This window comes from Malurus melanocephalus, unplaced genomic scaffold (genome assembly GCF_030028575.1).
Source record: "Malurus melanocephalus ecotype Western Australia unplaced genomic scaffold, MMel_1.1 scaffold_472, whole genome shotgun sequence".
Classification (NCBI taxonomy): Eukaryota; Metazoa; Chordata; class Aves; order Passeriformes; family Maluridae; genus Malurus; species Malurus melanocephalus.
The window spans coordinates 278,700-291,747 of NW_026623704.1; the positions used below are offsets into that span (position 1 = coordinate 278,700).

The 13,048-nt window shown below is 45.4% G+C and overlaps 1 protein-coding gene across 1 annotated transcript; it reads right to left on the reverse strand.

Moving 5' to 3' along the window:
- Positions 1-10,325: 10,325 nt before the first annotated feature.
- On the reverse strand, positions 10,326-13,048 carry TEX55 (testis expressed 55). Its single transcript, XM_057380825.1, has 4 exons — positions 12,987-13,048; positions 11,725-12,202; positions 11,392-11,454; positions 10,326-10,736 (listed from the first exon to the last, which is right to left on the reverse strand). Exons 2-4 carry the CDS (start codon positions 11,887-11,889, stop codon positions 10,665-10,667), a joined length of 300 nt encoding a protein of 99 aa, XP_057236808.1. The 5' UTR covers positions 11,890-12,202; positions 12,987-13,048; the 3' UTR covers positions 10,326-10,664.

Consider the following 13,048-nt stretch of genomic DNA (forward strand, 5'->3'; position numbering starts at 1 on the left):
TGCCAAAAGCTGTTAGAGTGAATCCTTGTTTGGGCTARAAGAGTGGCTTAGGCTGGAGTGGGTGGTGGTCACTTCAGATGCCATCACCATTTAGCTGCTCACAGCTTGGTAATCTGGTTTAGAACCTGGGTAAGAATATTTTTGATGATCTCTGGAGAGAAATTTGGTATGTTGAAGGAGAGAGTTGGGATGGGGGTTTTTGTTTGTTTCTTTGCACTTGTTTTGGTGTGTGCCAGCATGGTCAGACTATTAGGTTATTACACAAATGCCTGTGCAGAGCAGAGGGTCAGACAGAGACCTTGTCTGGGRASGGAGCTCAGAGGGGCTGAAAAGCCAGCTCTGGGAAGCCCTGGTGCCTCCATGGGTACCTCCAGCAGGGCTCCTGCAGCTGTTGAACCTCTCCTTTAGGTCTGTGTCTCACTGGCATACTGCAGATGGACCAACACTTCCACAGAGCCAGACCCAGACATTTGTGCAAGCTCTCACACTTGCAAAATCTCTGGACTCCTGAGTGTGCACACCCCCCAGAGAGCTGTGTGTACACACGTATGTGTGCACATTACAAACCCATGCACATTCAAACCCATAAATTTCTTTGTGCATGCACACACAGATCCACATATGTGCACAGCTCTGCTGCGTATGAGCTAAAAGCAAATTGGGGCTCGGGAGTGAAGACACACTGACATTTGGGATTTCATCTTGAGGGACAGTCAAATACTAAGGCCACAGCCTGGCCTGTTTTCAGATGGAGGTGGAAAATGAAACTTCTGAGATCTATCACTTGGTTATTGCAAAGTGCTCAGTGGGTGACAGGGCAAAGTTAGAACATGCCTGTCACAAAGTATGCTGTTTATTCAAAATTGTCATGGAAGGCATGCTGGAGGATGCCCAAAGCTGTTGAAAAGGGCTGATTAAATGTTGTGGTTCGTTCCAGTGTGGTGGTCCCCCTCCTCACCTCTAAGAACACTTCCCCACCTCCCTGAATCCTTTGAATTTCTTCTCTTCATAGCATGGAATTAATGATTTAAGACAGATAATACAGGAGGGAGTGAGCACAGAGGGAAGAAAAGGAGCTTGTGGTCAAAGCAGCAGACTCCCAGGAGTCATCTCCACGACCCCCTCATGTCAGCYATCTGCCATCCATGAGCAGGAGACTCCTGACTGCATTTGCAACATTTGCAGGGTAAGATCAAAGCTTAMAGTTGAAGAAAATCCCTCATCCCARCYAGTGTGGCTTCAATGTTGGCCAAGCCCATGCACCCATGCACAGGTCCAGCTGCAGTGGACACACAGTGTTTGCTCCAGGGAGGGGACTTTTTCATGATTGCCCCTCCAGCACATGATGGCAACTTCACAGCAGCATTGCTGGGAGTGAAGCCAAGCAAGCTGCAAAGGTGATGCCCATGAGTAGAGGGGCTGCCACCTCTCCTGACAGAGTCCCCACCTCCCCAGCCAAGGGGACTTCTCCCAAAGGCCCCATCCCCAATTCCTGGCACCCAGCTTTGCTCCTGCATTCCCGGGAGGGCTGAGAACAGCTGCTTCCCAGCCCGCAGTTTGACCTTCCTYCCCTGGGCCAGATTTGGGTTTGATGCTTGTGTCTGCCACCCCAKCCCTCCACGTGCCATGGCTGGGAGCCAGCTCCTCCCTGGAGTAGAAGGGAATTCTACTTTGCACGGGGGTGAGGATGCAGGCTCTGGGGGACAGATGGCACAGTGGACATCTTGGGTTTGCAGCTGGCCTGGCCTCCTGCCAGCTGTGCCTCCTGCCTCTCCAGTGGAGCTGTGTCTTTTGCTACAGCTGCCTCCCCCTTTCAGCAACATTTTTGCCCTTTTTTGCCTCTTCTATACCTCACAATCTCAAGAGAGAGGAATAACTGTGGGGTGCAGTGAGTAAATAAGTGAACACCACCTAGTGAGATCAGGGCAAAGCAACTCTGTCTCTGAAACTGTTTACCAAACAGTGCTGAGTGTGGRGAGACAAATGGCATACCACGAGCAACAACCATGGGCTAATTATAGTGGGTTAGGATAAACCACGGGGCCACTGGCCAGCTAAACCTGCCAACATATAGGCTGAAAAGCAGAACTGTATATATATATTTAGTGTGATGTGGAATGCAGTCAGGAACTTCTTTCTAAAACCTCAGCTACCTTGGTGAAGAGCGTTACAGAGAATCCAGATACAGGCATCTTTGTGATGCTGGTAATGCTGGTGTTTTGCATTTAGCAATGAATATGGCATTGCACTCTTCATTCCTAAGAAGAGTGCTGTAGGCCACACTGTCAAGGACTGGGTTTTTTAAAATATTTTGGGTTAGGAGAGGGATGCACCTCATCTTTCTGATTTTGAAGGGTAGCTTTATTTATRAGCTTATAACCATGTCTGTGTTTTGCTGTCATAAAAACTTGCAATTTTGGGTGGTTGCGTAAAGCCCAAGCTACTGGAATCATRAGATTGCATGAAAATCTGTACTTTYAGCCTTTCAGAAGAGAATGTTTCTCCTGACATGTGAGCAAGCAGAATGGACAAAAAACTTGGAGGAAGCTGCTCTGTCTGGTAAAGAACAGAGGTCAGGCAGGGAACTGTTTCCCCGGGGAGTTTTGGGYTTGTGCTCATAGTGATATTTGCACATGTGGGTAAAGGCAGTGACAAATTAAACATTGGTACCCTGCTGCTAACAATTAGACCAACTGCTTTTGCTCCCTTCCTCAGTGGTCTCAACCTAAAATCTTAGAGAAGTAGTAGATTCTCAAAAAGATTAATATCTATTGGCTTTTACTAATGTTAATAAAGAAGAGCCTCAGGGTGCCTTCTTGTACTCACTGAAAGAGATTTGGGCTCTAAATCTCACCCAAAGGATGCCTCTTACTCTGCTGACTACAAAGGAAACTTGTAGGAGAGCYTCAACATAGGCCCGAGGCCAATTTCTGCAAAGGAAAATCCAGACCAAAGTATCTTCATCTTAGAGCTGTTGATCTCACCCAGGTCATTCAGCAACCTAAGGTCACATTTTTGTAGATGCAGAAACCAGAAKATGAAACAAGCACGGAGGAGCATGRGAGAGYCCAGAGGTCAMGCCCTGCCCTGACTCCCCTCCCACCAGCAGGAGTTTCTCCTGGCAGGGAATTGGAGCCAAGCCCAAGAGTGACGCTCCACAACCAACACCCTTGATGGCAGAAAGGGGTCTGTAAATGGGACATGATGTTCTCTTGAATCTCATCTCCAGATAAGGGCAGGCCAGATCACTCTGAACAGGAGCTTGGCCACAGGGAGGCATAAAATCATAGAATGGTTTGGATTGGAAGGAACCTGAAAGATTTCCTAGTTCTGACTGAAAGATTTTCTAGTTCTGACTCTCCTGCCCTGGGCAGGGATATCACTCACTAGATTAAGCTGCTCAGAGCCCCATTCAGCCTSGCCTGGAACACYTTCAGGGATGGGGCATCCAAAACCTCTCTGGGCAACCACTCTCTGARTAAAGCATGTTTTCCTAACATGTAATTTAAATCTGCCCTCTTCCAGTTTAAAGATATTGCCCTTTGTCCTATCACAACATCTCTCCCTCTTTTTTATAAAAGGTACCCTCTTTAGGTACTGGAAATTTGCAATGAGGTTTCTCCTAAGCCTTCTCCWAGTTGAATAAACCCATCTGTCTCAGCCTGTTGTCATAGGAGAGGAGCTTACAGGGAAGGCTCACAAGAGGACAGAAATCTCATTGTGCCTTGGCAAAGGATTGCCTAGGATTTGTAAAGAGATCTTTAGCAGGAGAAAAGCCTTTTGAGAAGGCAGAAATGTTCTGCTTGTGTTTCAGATAGCTTCGTTTCAGATAGCTTCATGGCAGTATCCAGGGAAAGTCTGCTAGACAATGTCTCTGTATTGCTCTTGGTTATGAATTTGAGGGGTTCCTGGCCTCTGAAAGACTGCATATGTCAATGTCAATACAGCCCTTAGGATGGGGTCCCAGCTCCCAAATGGCCTTGGCACCGTGATGGTCCTTTACTACTGTTGGTTCCATTGAGTTTCCCCTAACAGATCGGGAGCAAGCTGTTCTGTCTGGATTTAGTGACTGCATTGCTCCTGCTGATGGTTAAAAACCTCTCCTCCAAAATCCTGTCAGTCACGAGCTGCAACATGCCTCAAAGAAGAGGTCTTGTTTGGGAWCTTTTGTTGCTTGTTTGCGAGGGGCCAAAGAAATGGCGTTCATTAATTGATTCCAGCTTATTATTGGAGGGTGTTTGGGGATACCTCATTCCTCCCAAACCCACCCTCCTCTGCATTAGCTGCTTCTGATGCAGGAGGCCGTGAAGGGCTGGCAGTGGAGCACTGCCATCTACATATGGATATCTGTCAGTCTCCAGTTCCCAATACACTTGCTGCAAGCATATGTGTCATTTACCTCAGCATTTCCACCCTGCACCTAGCCAGAGGGCTGGAGCACCCAGCACAAAGAGGGAGGACAGTCAATTAAAGCTGCATCACAAGAGTCTTGGCAGCGGGAGGAAAAGGGGAATAGCAGAGGGTGTTGGCTGGTGCGACACTGCGATGGAAATAAAAATAGCACTCGCCTCGGGCGAGTTTATAGCGCTCCCGGGGTGACAGCCCCTGCCTTGGCAAGGGTGTGGTTGATGTCTCATTGCTTTGACACAACTGTAGGCATTGTCCAATATTCTTCCGCTGAAACTCTTTCAAGGTTTCAGTACCTAACCGGAAACTTCCCTGAGAAATCTGAAATTTGTGACGCTCAGACCCTGCTGCGCACTTTGGGTTTGACCCAGTCAACCCTGTACCCGGCTGTACCTGAGTTTCAGGTTCAGATGGACGATGGATGTGCTCGTGCTTTGGGCCATCCAGCCCTTCTATATCCATCTTTTTGCCACTGCTTGTAGCTATTCAATAACTGGACATAAACTCACGGAGTTAAGTCTTCCCTGCTTTTGAACTGCCTTTAGCAAAGGCTCAGCCGGTCTGTGCTGCCCTCTCATGGGCACACGTAGGAAAGGTTACATTTCATTCTGGTTTTTTATAGTTCAAGTTGGTTTTTCAACCTGCTAGTCCAGCGTTGTTTTTCCACACGTGATTTCTGAAAAGCCAAGAAGGCTTAGAACAATTGCYAAGAGGTCTGTGGAAGGTAACTAGGAAGAGTTATTCTATCTGTAGTTGTGCTGGACCCTGCTCATCTTTTCTAAAATGTTTTGTTCTTCATTTGCAAAGATTTAAACATCTAAGGGGGCAAAAAGCAGGGAGCTGTTGCTCCTAACAACAGGCTAACCTTCTCCCACATGCACTTCTATCTGCCATGGCAAACATTGGTAACACGGCATCACACCATGGTCAAGGAGTCTCTCAAGATAGTTCTGTTATGCTATCAAGGATTCAAACAACAGGGGCAAAAGCTGAGCTTTTTGATGAGCAGTGCTTGCTTTCAGTATTGTAGGGTTTCAGCAAAGTGGCAATGCTATGCTTCACTGAATCTCCTGGCARGGAGTCAGAATATTATGCTAGACCCAAGGGGATGCCTAAACTACAATGGGATAGAGCTGGCATCAATCTGCTCTTCAAAGGGACTGTGGTGTTCATGATGTTTATGTAAATTTGAGCCCCTGTTAAAAACGTTTGGGTCTCTGCCCATTTGCCTGCATGCAATATAACCTCCTCCCTAATGTCTRCTCTTCTGTCCAAACTCCACAAGCTCCTCAAGGTGGGAACTCTCTCCCTTCAAAGGCTGGTATGACGTGTTTTTTTCCACTAACAAACAATTACAGTATTACACATGCTTTTATTCACCCTTGTTTCCTGTTTTATGCTAGAAGATAAGCTGAAGGACAGGAAGGAGGAAGAATAGAGGTTACCTCTTTTCCTTACAAACTCCCTAGCCCTAACATGGATCCTGCCTCCTAGTTAATAATAATTTTTATAGTTGCACCACGTTCTAAATAAGGCATTTGCCTTAAAGGTTTGCAGGTTTATAGTGAAGTTTTCATTGCTAGTGTAAACTGAGAATTGCACTCGTTTAGCGACAATGCCTCCCTTTTTGTTTTGAGAAGTGTGCTTGATAAGCCTGGCTTTGTGCAGCCCCTTGTTCTTCCACCTCTTGCCACTTTAATATGTAACAATGAAAAATATACAAATAAACTCATTTTGGTCTCAAAGTAACAATGTCAAAAAGAAAATGGTTCCATTTCATAGTTTGTTTCTTTCCTGGCATTATTTCACTGCAGTTTGTGAGATAACACTAAACTTTCTCCTATTTTCTGAGCTGGAAGATGAGTAAGCCATGGAGATGTCCTTCCTAGTGCTTGAGAACCATAAGGTTTGTGACAAARGAAGGTGATCTCTTCCCACCTGTGAGAAGAGTTGCATGGGGAATTGAGATTACAGCCTTGAGGGAGAAGARCCACTCCATTCATTCATTCATAGCAGGAATTTCTAAAACAGACCAACTACTGTGATATCTGCAGTCAGTTTCCATTGTTGAATTATGCATATAGAAATCTCTTGCATCTGATTTGCCTAAATTAATCTGTTTTGTACTGACATTCCAGCTCACCACTTTTCCCCGGGTGAAGATGATGAGGGATTTTTCATTCAATCCATGTCACTTCAGCGTCTCAAAGTCCTCCTTTTCACTGACTGTTCGTCAAACTATGGCCATGAGCTTTTGGTGATGCTGCTACATTCAGTGTTGTCCATAAAGACAGTCCCCAAAAAGGAATGCAGCCACGGATATTAATACYAGACCTTAAGGAAATGTTTCTTCATGTTCTCCTGCATTTCATCCAGCTGAAAGAATGGTCAAGAGAAACTTTCCCTGGAATACAACCTGGAGGCATGTCAGACAGGGTTTGATCAATTTGCCCCTGTACACTCCCTTTCCAAGCACTTCCACATTCTCCAGCGTTCAGCCAGAGCTCTCTTTAGCTCAGCTCTTTGCTGGATTTTACCCAGAGGTCATTTTCTTCCATTTCAGACAAGAAAGCAGTTGCTGCTGCCTACTATGAGTTCCACACGATTGTGAAACTTTGAAATCAATGGCATTTAACYAGCTCAAAGTTGGTGTTATGTAGCAATGATTCATACCCAGTGAGTCACAATGAAATGTCTCACGCTGTAAGCTGATGCCCATTGAAGGGAGATCTTGCCTGCACCCTCCACCTAACTAAGAACAAGAACAGAGGCTGTGTGAATTTTTCAAAGGATTTTTAACCAGCTGTTGCAACATATTTTTTTTTCCATTGGTTAGAAGAAGTACATAGGCAACTTTAGTATTGCTTGGGGCAGCTGAGTCATAARTTCCATACAGAGTTGGCAGAAAAAGAAATTGAGGTTTTGGACCAATAGATCTATTTTACAGGGATTATAATTTCTTCCTGATTGGCTCCTCTGCATTCTGCCTCTGGAGGAGCACAAGGTTCACACCAGAAACAATCTGGGAATCATATGGTCATGCCATTTGGCAGGTGAACTGGGTGTTGCACCTCTGTGCTTGTCCATGGATGAACAAAAAAATCTGTTGCTTGAAAACAATGTGCTTTCTCAGTACCCAGCTCATACTACAGAGGAATCWTCCTTGGGAACTACAAACTTACTCCAACTTCCACACCTTCCACTTCATGACTTATCCATTAGAAGTACACAGAAATACACAGGTGTGGTAAAAAAAAAACACCCAAACCACCCTTTTAAAAAGAATGCACTTCAGTGCACAGCCATTTCCCTCATGGAGAGGAAAAAGAGCAAACAACAGATGTTGGTCACGTTGCTTAGCACATTCTGGAGAGCATTCAAATGTACTGTGACTAGTGACTGCACTAGTGTGCTATAAGGACTTATATGGAATAGTTTCGGTTACAGACAAGGAACTGCTAATTCCTTCTGAGCACTCAAGGCAAGAAATTTAATGACAGTTTAATGTCAYGTTGATAAATGTCCACTTATGAAGAAGAAACAAGGATCCAATRGTTTTGGAAAGCAATTGTGGAAAAGGGAGAGTTGCTCTGGAATTAAGACTACAGTAAAAGTTTCCATTTTAAATCTAACTTTTCTTCTTCAGCACAGAAAAGCCTTCTCAAAAACAAACAGCAGTGCCTTAATGTGAAGTAGAATTTTTCTAGAGCTCAAGCGTATTTTTTAGAAGAACTCCAAAGCTGGTCAAAAAGAACAGCTGCGTAACACTACCTTAAACAATCTGGAGAATACATTYCTGTTTTCATAAAATTATATTTGATAATCCGAGAGGCTTGAGGTGAAGGAAGTGACATTTCTCCTCAGCTTATTATAAGTTCCCCAAGATCTCTGGTCAAAGTCTTTGCTCAAAGCTGATCAACTCCCCCCTAACTCTGTGGAAGTTGAAGGATTGTCCTTGGCCTATGCCTTCCCCAGTCTCATGCCATCTACAGATGACAGCTCCAGGTCCAAAGAGCTGTCCTGGGTCCAGACTCATCCATTTCTATACAACTGATGCTCCTCAAAGGAGAGAGACCTCTCCTTAGTGGAGAGAAAAGAACAGAAAACACTGTTTCTCTTTTCYGAGAAGCAGACAAGACAGATGCTCTCACTTATGTGCACTGGGGAGGATTTCTTGCTTCCACACAGCCACTTTGTTAGCATGAGATGAGGTGGCCAGGTCACCAAATGAAAATTGTGGTCCTGAGATTACTGAGGAATGCTGGGTATGGCCTCTCTTGCAAAACTTCTGTCATCTGTAAGAAAGACTGCTTTCCAGCTCATTTTGACCTACCTGACAGAAGAATTAAGGATCTTCCCTTGCATAACTTCTTTAATGCTGACATGAAGTTGAAGGCATACACTTACAGGCTGAGAACATATTACAGATCAAAAGCTTTTTGTAAGTAAAAGGGATCAACAAAATGCAATACCCAAATGACRGAAGCAGGAAATGTACACTGAGGGCTGCACCTCAAGGCACCCCAATCCTGTTCTACAACAAAATTCAAAGACATGTCAGCTTCTCCATSTCCTGGGACAATGTGCTGACGAGTGATCATAGTGATAAGAAGGTTTCAGACCCTGTCTTCATCTTCCATACATTTCAGGTTCCACAGAGATATATTAGGACAGGGCATTTAGACATTGTTTTTCAGCCTGATACATTTTTGGTCAAGAGTTTGTAAACAGACCAATCTCAGATTCTAAGTGTAAGATTCTCCTAGTTGCTGGAGATAAGTAGGGATTTCAAAAGCATCTCTCTGCTGCAGTAGGACCTAAATGCCTAAATCTACATTAAACCTCTTATAAAACCAATGAAGATTTAATCTGAATCTTGAGCCATCTTTAGGCTCACTACAACCTTGTAAAACTSCCTGCCCTATGAATGACAGGGGTGCTTACCTGTCTTCAGTCTAGAATCACATGAGTTAACTGATCCTTTTTGAGAAACTCAGACAGAAAGAAAACTTATCTCAGACATGAAATTTGTATGCCAAATACTTGCCCTCTGTTAGTCCCAGACTTCTGGCGCCCAGGCTGTGCCGTGGAGAATCACACAACCTAATCATCATACATTATTTTTTTAAAAATAGATAGCTGGAAGTTTTTATGGTGTTCTCTTCATAGCCATAGAGACAGTAATTTGGGAATTCTCTACCATTCATCAGGAAATTACAGCACTTGCCTAAAAAAGAGAAAAGCCTGGAGTGACAAAAAAAAACAAACCTTCCTGGCAACTACTGCACATACACAATCTATTAAGCCAAAATAACAGTATGCCCTGTTGCACATTTTAAATAATTGTCAGTTAAGGGAAAAGAAGAAGAAAGAAAAAGTTTTTTTTTACAGGGTAGAAACAGACACTTGGATAGTATGAAAACAAGGATTSTAAGTGTTTCAAAGATCAAAAGCAGTTCAAATTATGTGTTTGCAAAATGTACCTTGACTCTTAATTCTCTGGGCTACCAGTGCTTGGTTTTGGTTTGTTTGGTTTTATTCACCTCCCACATTCCTGAGTGACAATGCCTTTTGAAAGAATAAAGGGTGTGTGTGCAACTGTTGCTTTACTGTTCTGGTCATACACTGGGCAACCCCAAAAAGCACAGTGATGGTTAAGGGTGGGACAGCTGTATCAGTATGTAGAAGAGGCAGAGAGACAGATTCTTGCATCAGAGGAGCCCTGGGGGCAGTGGGAAAGCCCAGACCCAGTCTATCAAAGAATTACTTTGGTGTTGCTGCATAACTGGACAGAGCAARCCACCAATGCAACATGAAAAAAGAAGGCTGTGGGTTGTCCAGGRCTGCTTTTTAATTCTACTTGTGTGCTTTAATTCTATTTTTGTGCTTGCATTGTCTGAGCTGAGCAGTTTCTCTGCACAGAAAGGCAGTCTGGGGTGGCCTAAATATGGGATTTAAGCATTTATATACATAGGAGCTCAGCAGACCTGCCCCTTCAAATGTGCAATATATGCATGCAGGTCCATGAACACTTAGATCTCAGTCTGTGATTCCAAACCAATACCTTGTTGTTGGATTTAAACCCAAGGGGAAGCACAAGCACACAAAACAGAGAAACCAGGCAAGAGACAGACAAGCAGAGTTTTCCAAGTTATTGCCAATGACTGTTTGGGGCTGTGAAGGCATAGTGTGGCAATACCATAAGAGCACAGTCAGCAGGGGCCAAAAGGAGTGTACTGGCCCTCTTCTGGAGACACCTATGCATCTGTGTTCTCTGGTGTTATCTGTGCAGCTGGTTCTGCTTGCCTGGCATCTATCAGAGACTGCACCTGGGCAAAAGGAAAAGGAAAAGGGTCATTTGGGATCTAATTTCCCTTCACACCTATGCCCAGAACTGACCTTGCCATTCCTCTGGAGGTTTTGCATTCAGTACACSATGAACCCAACAGCAAACCCCAAAGATGGTGCCTCTCCTGCCTGACCAGGGGCAATGAAAGAAGAGAGTCACTCTTTGCTTGTTTTCTTCTAACCTCATCCTTCTCCCAAGGAGCAACCCACACTTCTAACTCATYCCCAAACTCCTGTCTCACCTCATTGACTTTGAATTACCTGTGTTTTAACACCCTGCAGGATGAACAGAGACAGCTCTCCTGAATGGGGGCTGTGGGCAGAGAAAGTGTTCCCTCCCAGTTTGGGGTAGAGGCAGCTAGAGAAAGGTCACAGMGACATCTCTGTCATTAGCTTCCCTCACTTCTCAGCTAATTCCAGAGCACATTCACCCCATTCYTCCCCCCAGCCCTGCCATACCTTCCTTCCCTCTCCTCTTAGAGCACACATGGTCCCTCRCACCCCAGGCACTTGCTCCTGCCTGTTCTTTTCCCAAGAACACAGACACACAGTGAGAGAAACAGTCCTGAGCTTACCAAGATTGTGGWGTCAGCAAAGCTGACCCCGTCCCCACTGAGCCCCAGCAAGGAACCATACCTGCTGCAATATAAACTGCAAGGGGTCATCAGGCTGATGGAACACCAGTTTTTCTGTGATGTCCTGAGACAGAGACAGACAAAAGGAGAGAATTATTGATTCTTGGATAGATGGGTGGCTGCACTTCCTGTTCAAATGCATTTTAAAAAGCAAGAATCTCTTTCAGACACCGAAGATGATTAAGGGTCCTTTTTCACAGTTTTTTATTAAGTCTGTACTTAATAAAGCATAGGACAAGGAGTGATCTGRGAAAGGGATAATTTGGTTTAAGTTAACTTTAGGTCAATCTTTTCAAAAAAGCCTCTGGAAGGAGATGGGAAATATGTATTTCACCTGAAATATCTCCAGAATTTTATGTTCCTCCACATAATTRATGGCGAGTTGATAGGGGTCTCCAAATGCCTCTGGATTTTCCACTGATTGAAAATTAAGCTCTGCTGCTGTCAACAGAGTCTCAACTGTGTTACTGCTATCCTGTGTGGAGTCAGAGGCATACATCTTGACTTGGAAACCTGCAAGTTCATCCACWGGTGATCTGATCTCAGGTGAGCTTTCCCTGCATGCAGATTATACAAAGAGCAGGAACTGGTCCTCAGAACGTGGTGGTTTCTTGACAGCCAGCTGGTCTGCAGACACTGGTAGCTCCACTACAGATGGCTGGGCTGCAGATGTTGGTGTTTCCACGCCAGGTAAGTCATCCAGGGATGGTACAGATTCAGCTGTAGGTGTGTGTGTGGTCTTCAGGTGGTTCAGCAGATGGTGGTATGCCAGATTGCTCCAGTTCAGATTCTGGATAATCATGGAGCCCTTGCTAAAATATTTAAYAGATAAAGAACAAAGAGTATTTCAAACATGTCTTTCCACAAACCAGATATGACACATTACTCCATCTTTCTGCAAATATGCTGCAGCCCCACTTAAAGCATGCACTAACAGGCTTTAATTTCTGTGACTGACCACACCTGCACCTTCTGCATGATCCCAAACTTCACTTAAGCTCAGGCCCAGRCCTTCAGAACCGGCCTGAATAAGGCAGCAGTTGTATCTGTGCCTGATCCTCACTGACTGGTTTTCCTAAGGTGACTCAAAGTGTATATTCTAGGTTGCTTTGTCTCTATGGAAGTCCCTTGGATGGATCCCAGACCCAGCTCATGACTTTTCCTTGCCTGGGACTGTTGGGGAACCCTCTGCTGTGCCACCCTGTCTGCCCTGCGGTTGTCCTGCAGCTCCAGGTTTGCTCCCAGACAGCAGCAGAGGAAATTCGTGTAGGCCTCACCCATCTCTCTCTTGAGCAGCCAGCGGTGTGCTGTGCTGTATCCATGCCCCAAATTCCCATTCCTAGACCCGTGACTGAGTGCAGGCACTCTKGCCCGGTTTCTTCCTCCCATCCCCAGCCCCGATTGTCGCGGTGTTGCCTGAGGCGGGGTAGGACCGAGGGGGAGCGGGTCCTGCTGGAGTTAGGAATGAGGGGCTCGCTCCCGGGAACAACGGGTGCCAAAGGAGACGGTGGGTGGTGGGAGGCGGTCAGGGAAGCAGCCAGGGAAGCAGCCAGGGAAGCACAGAGGTTGCGGTTCCCGCCCGGGGCTCTCCCTCACCTGCCCCCGGCTCTGAAGGGAAGGGCAGGGGCCGCTTCGCCCCCCGCCGGCGCCGGCTCTTT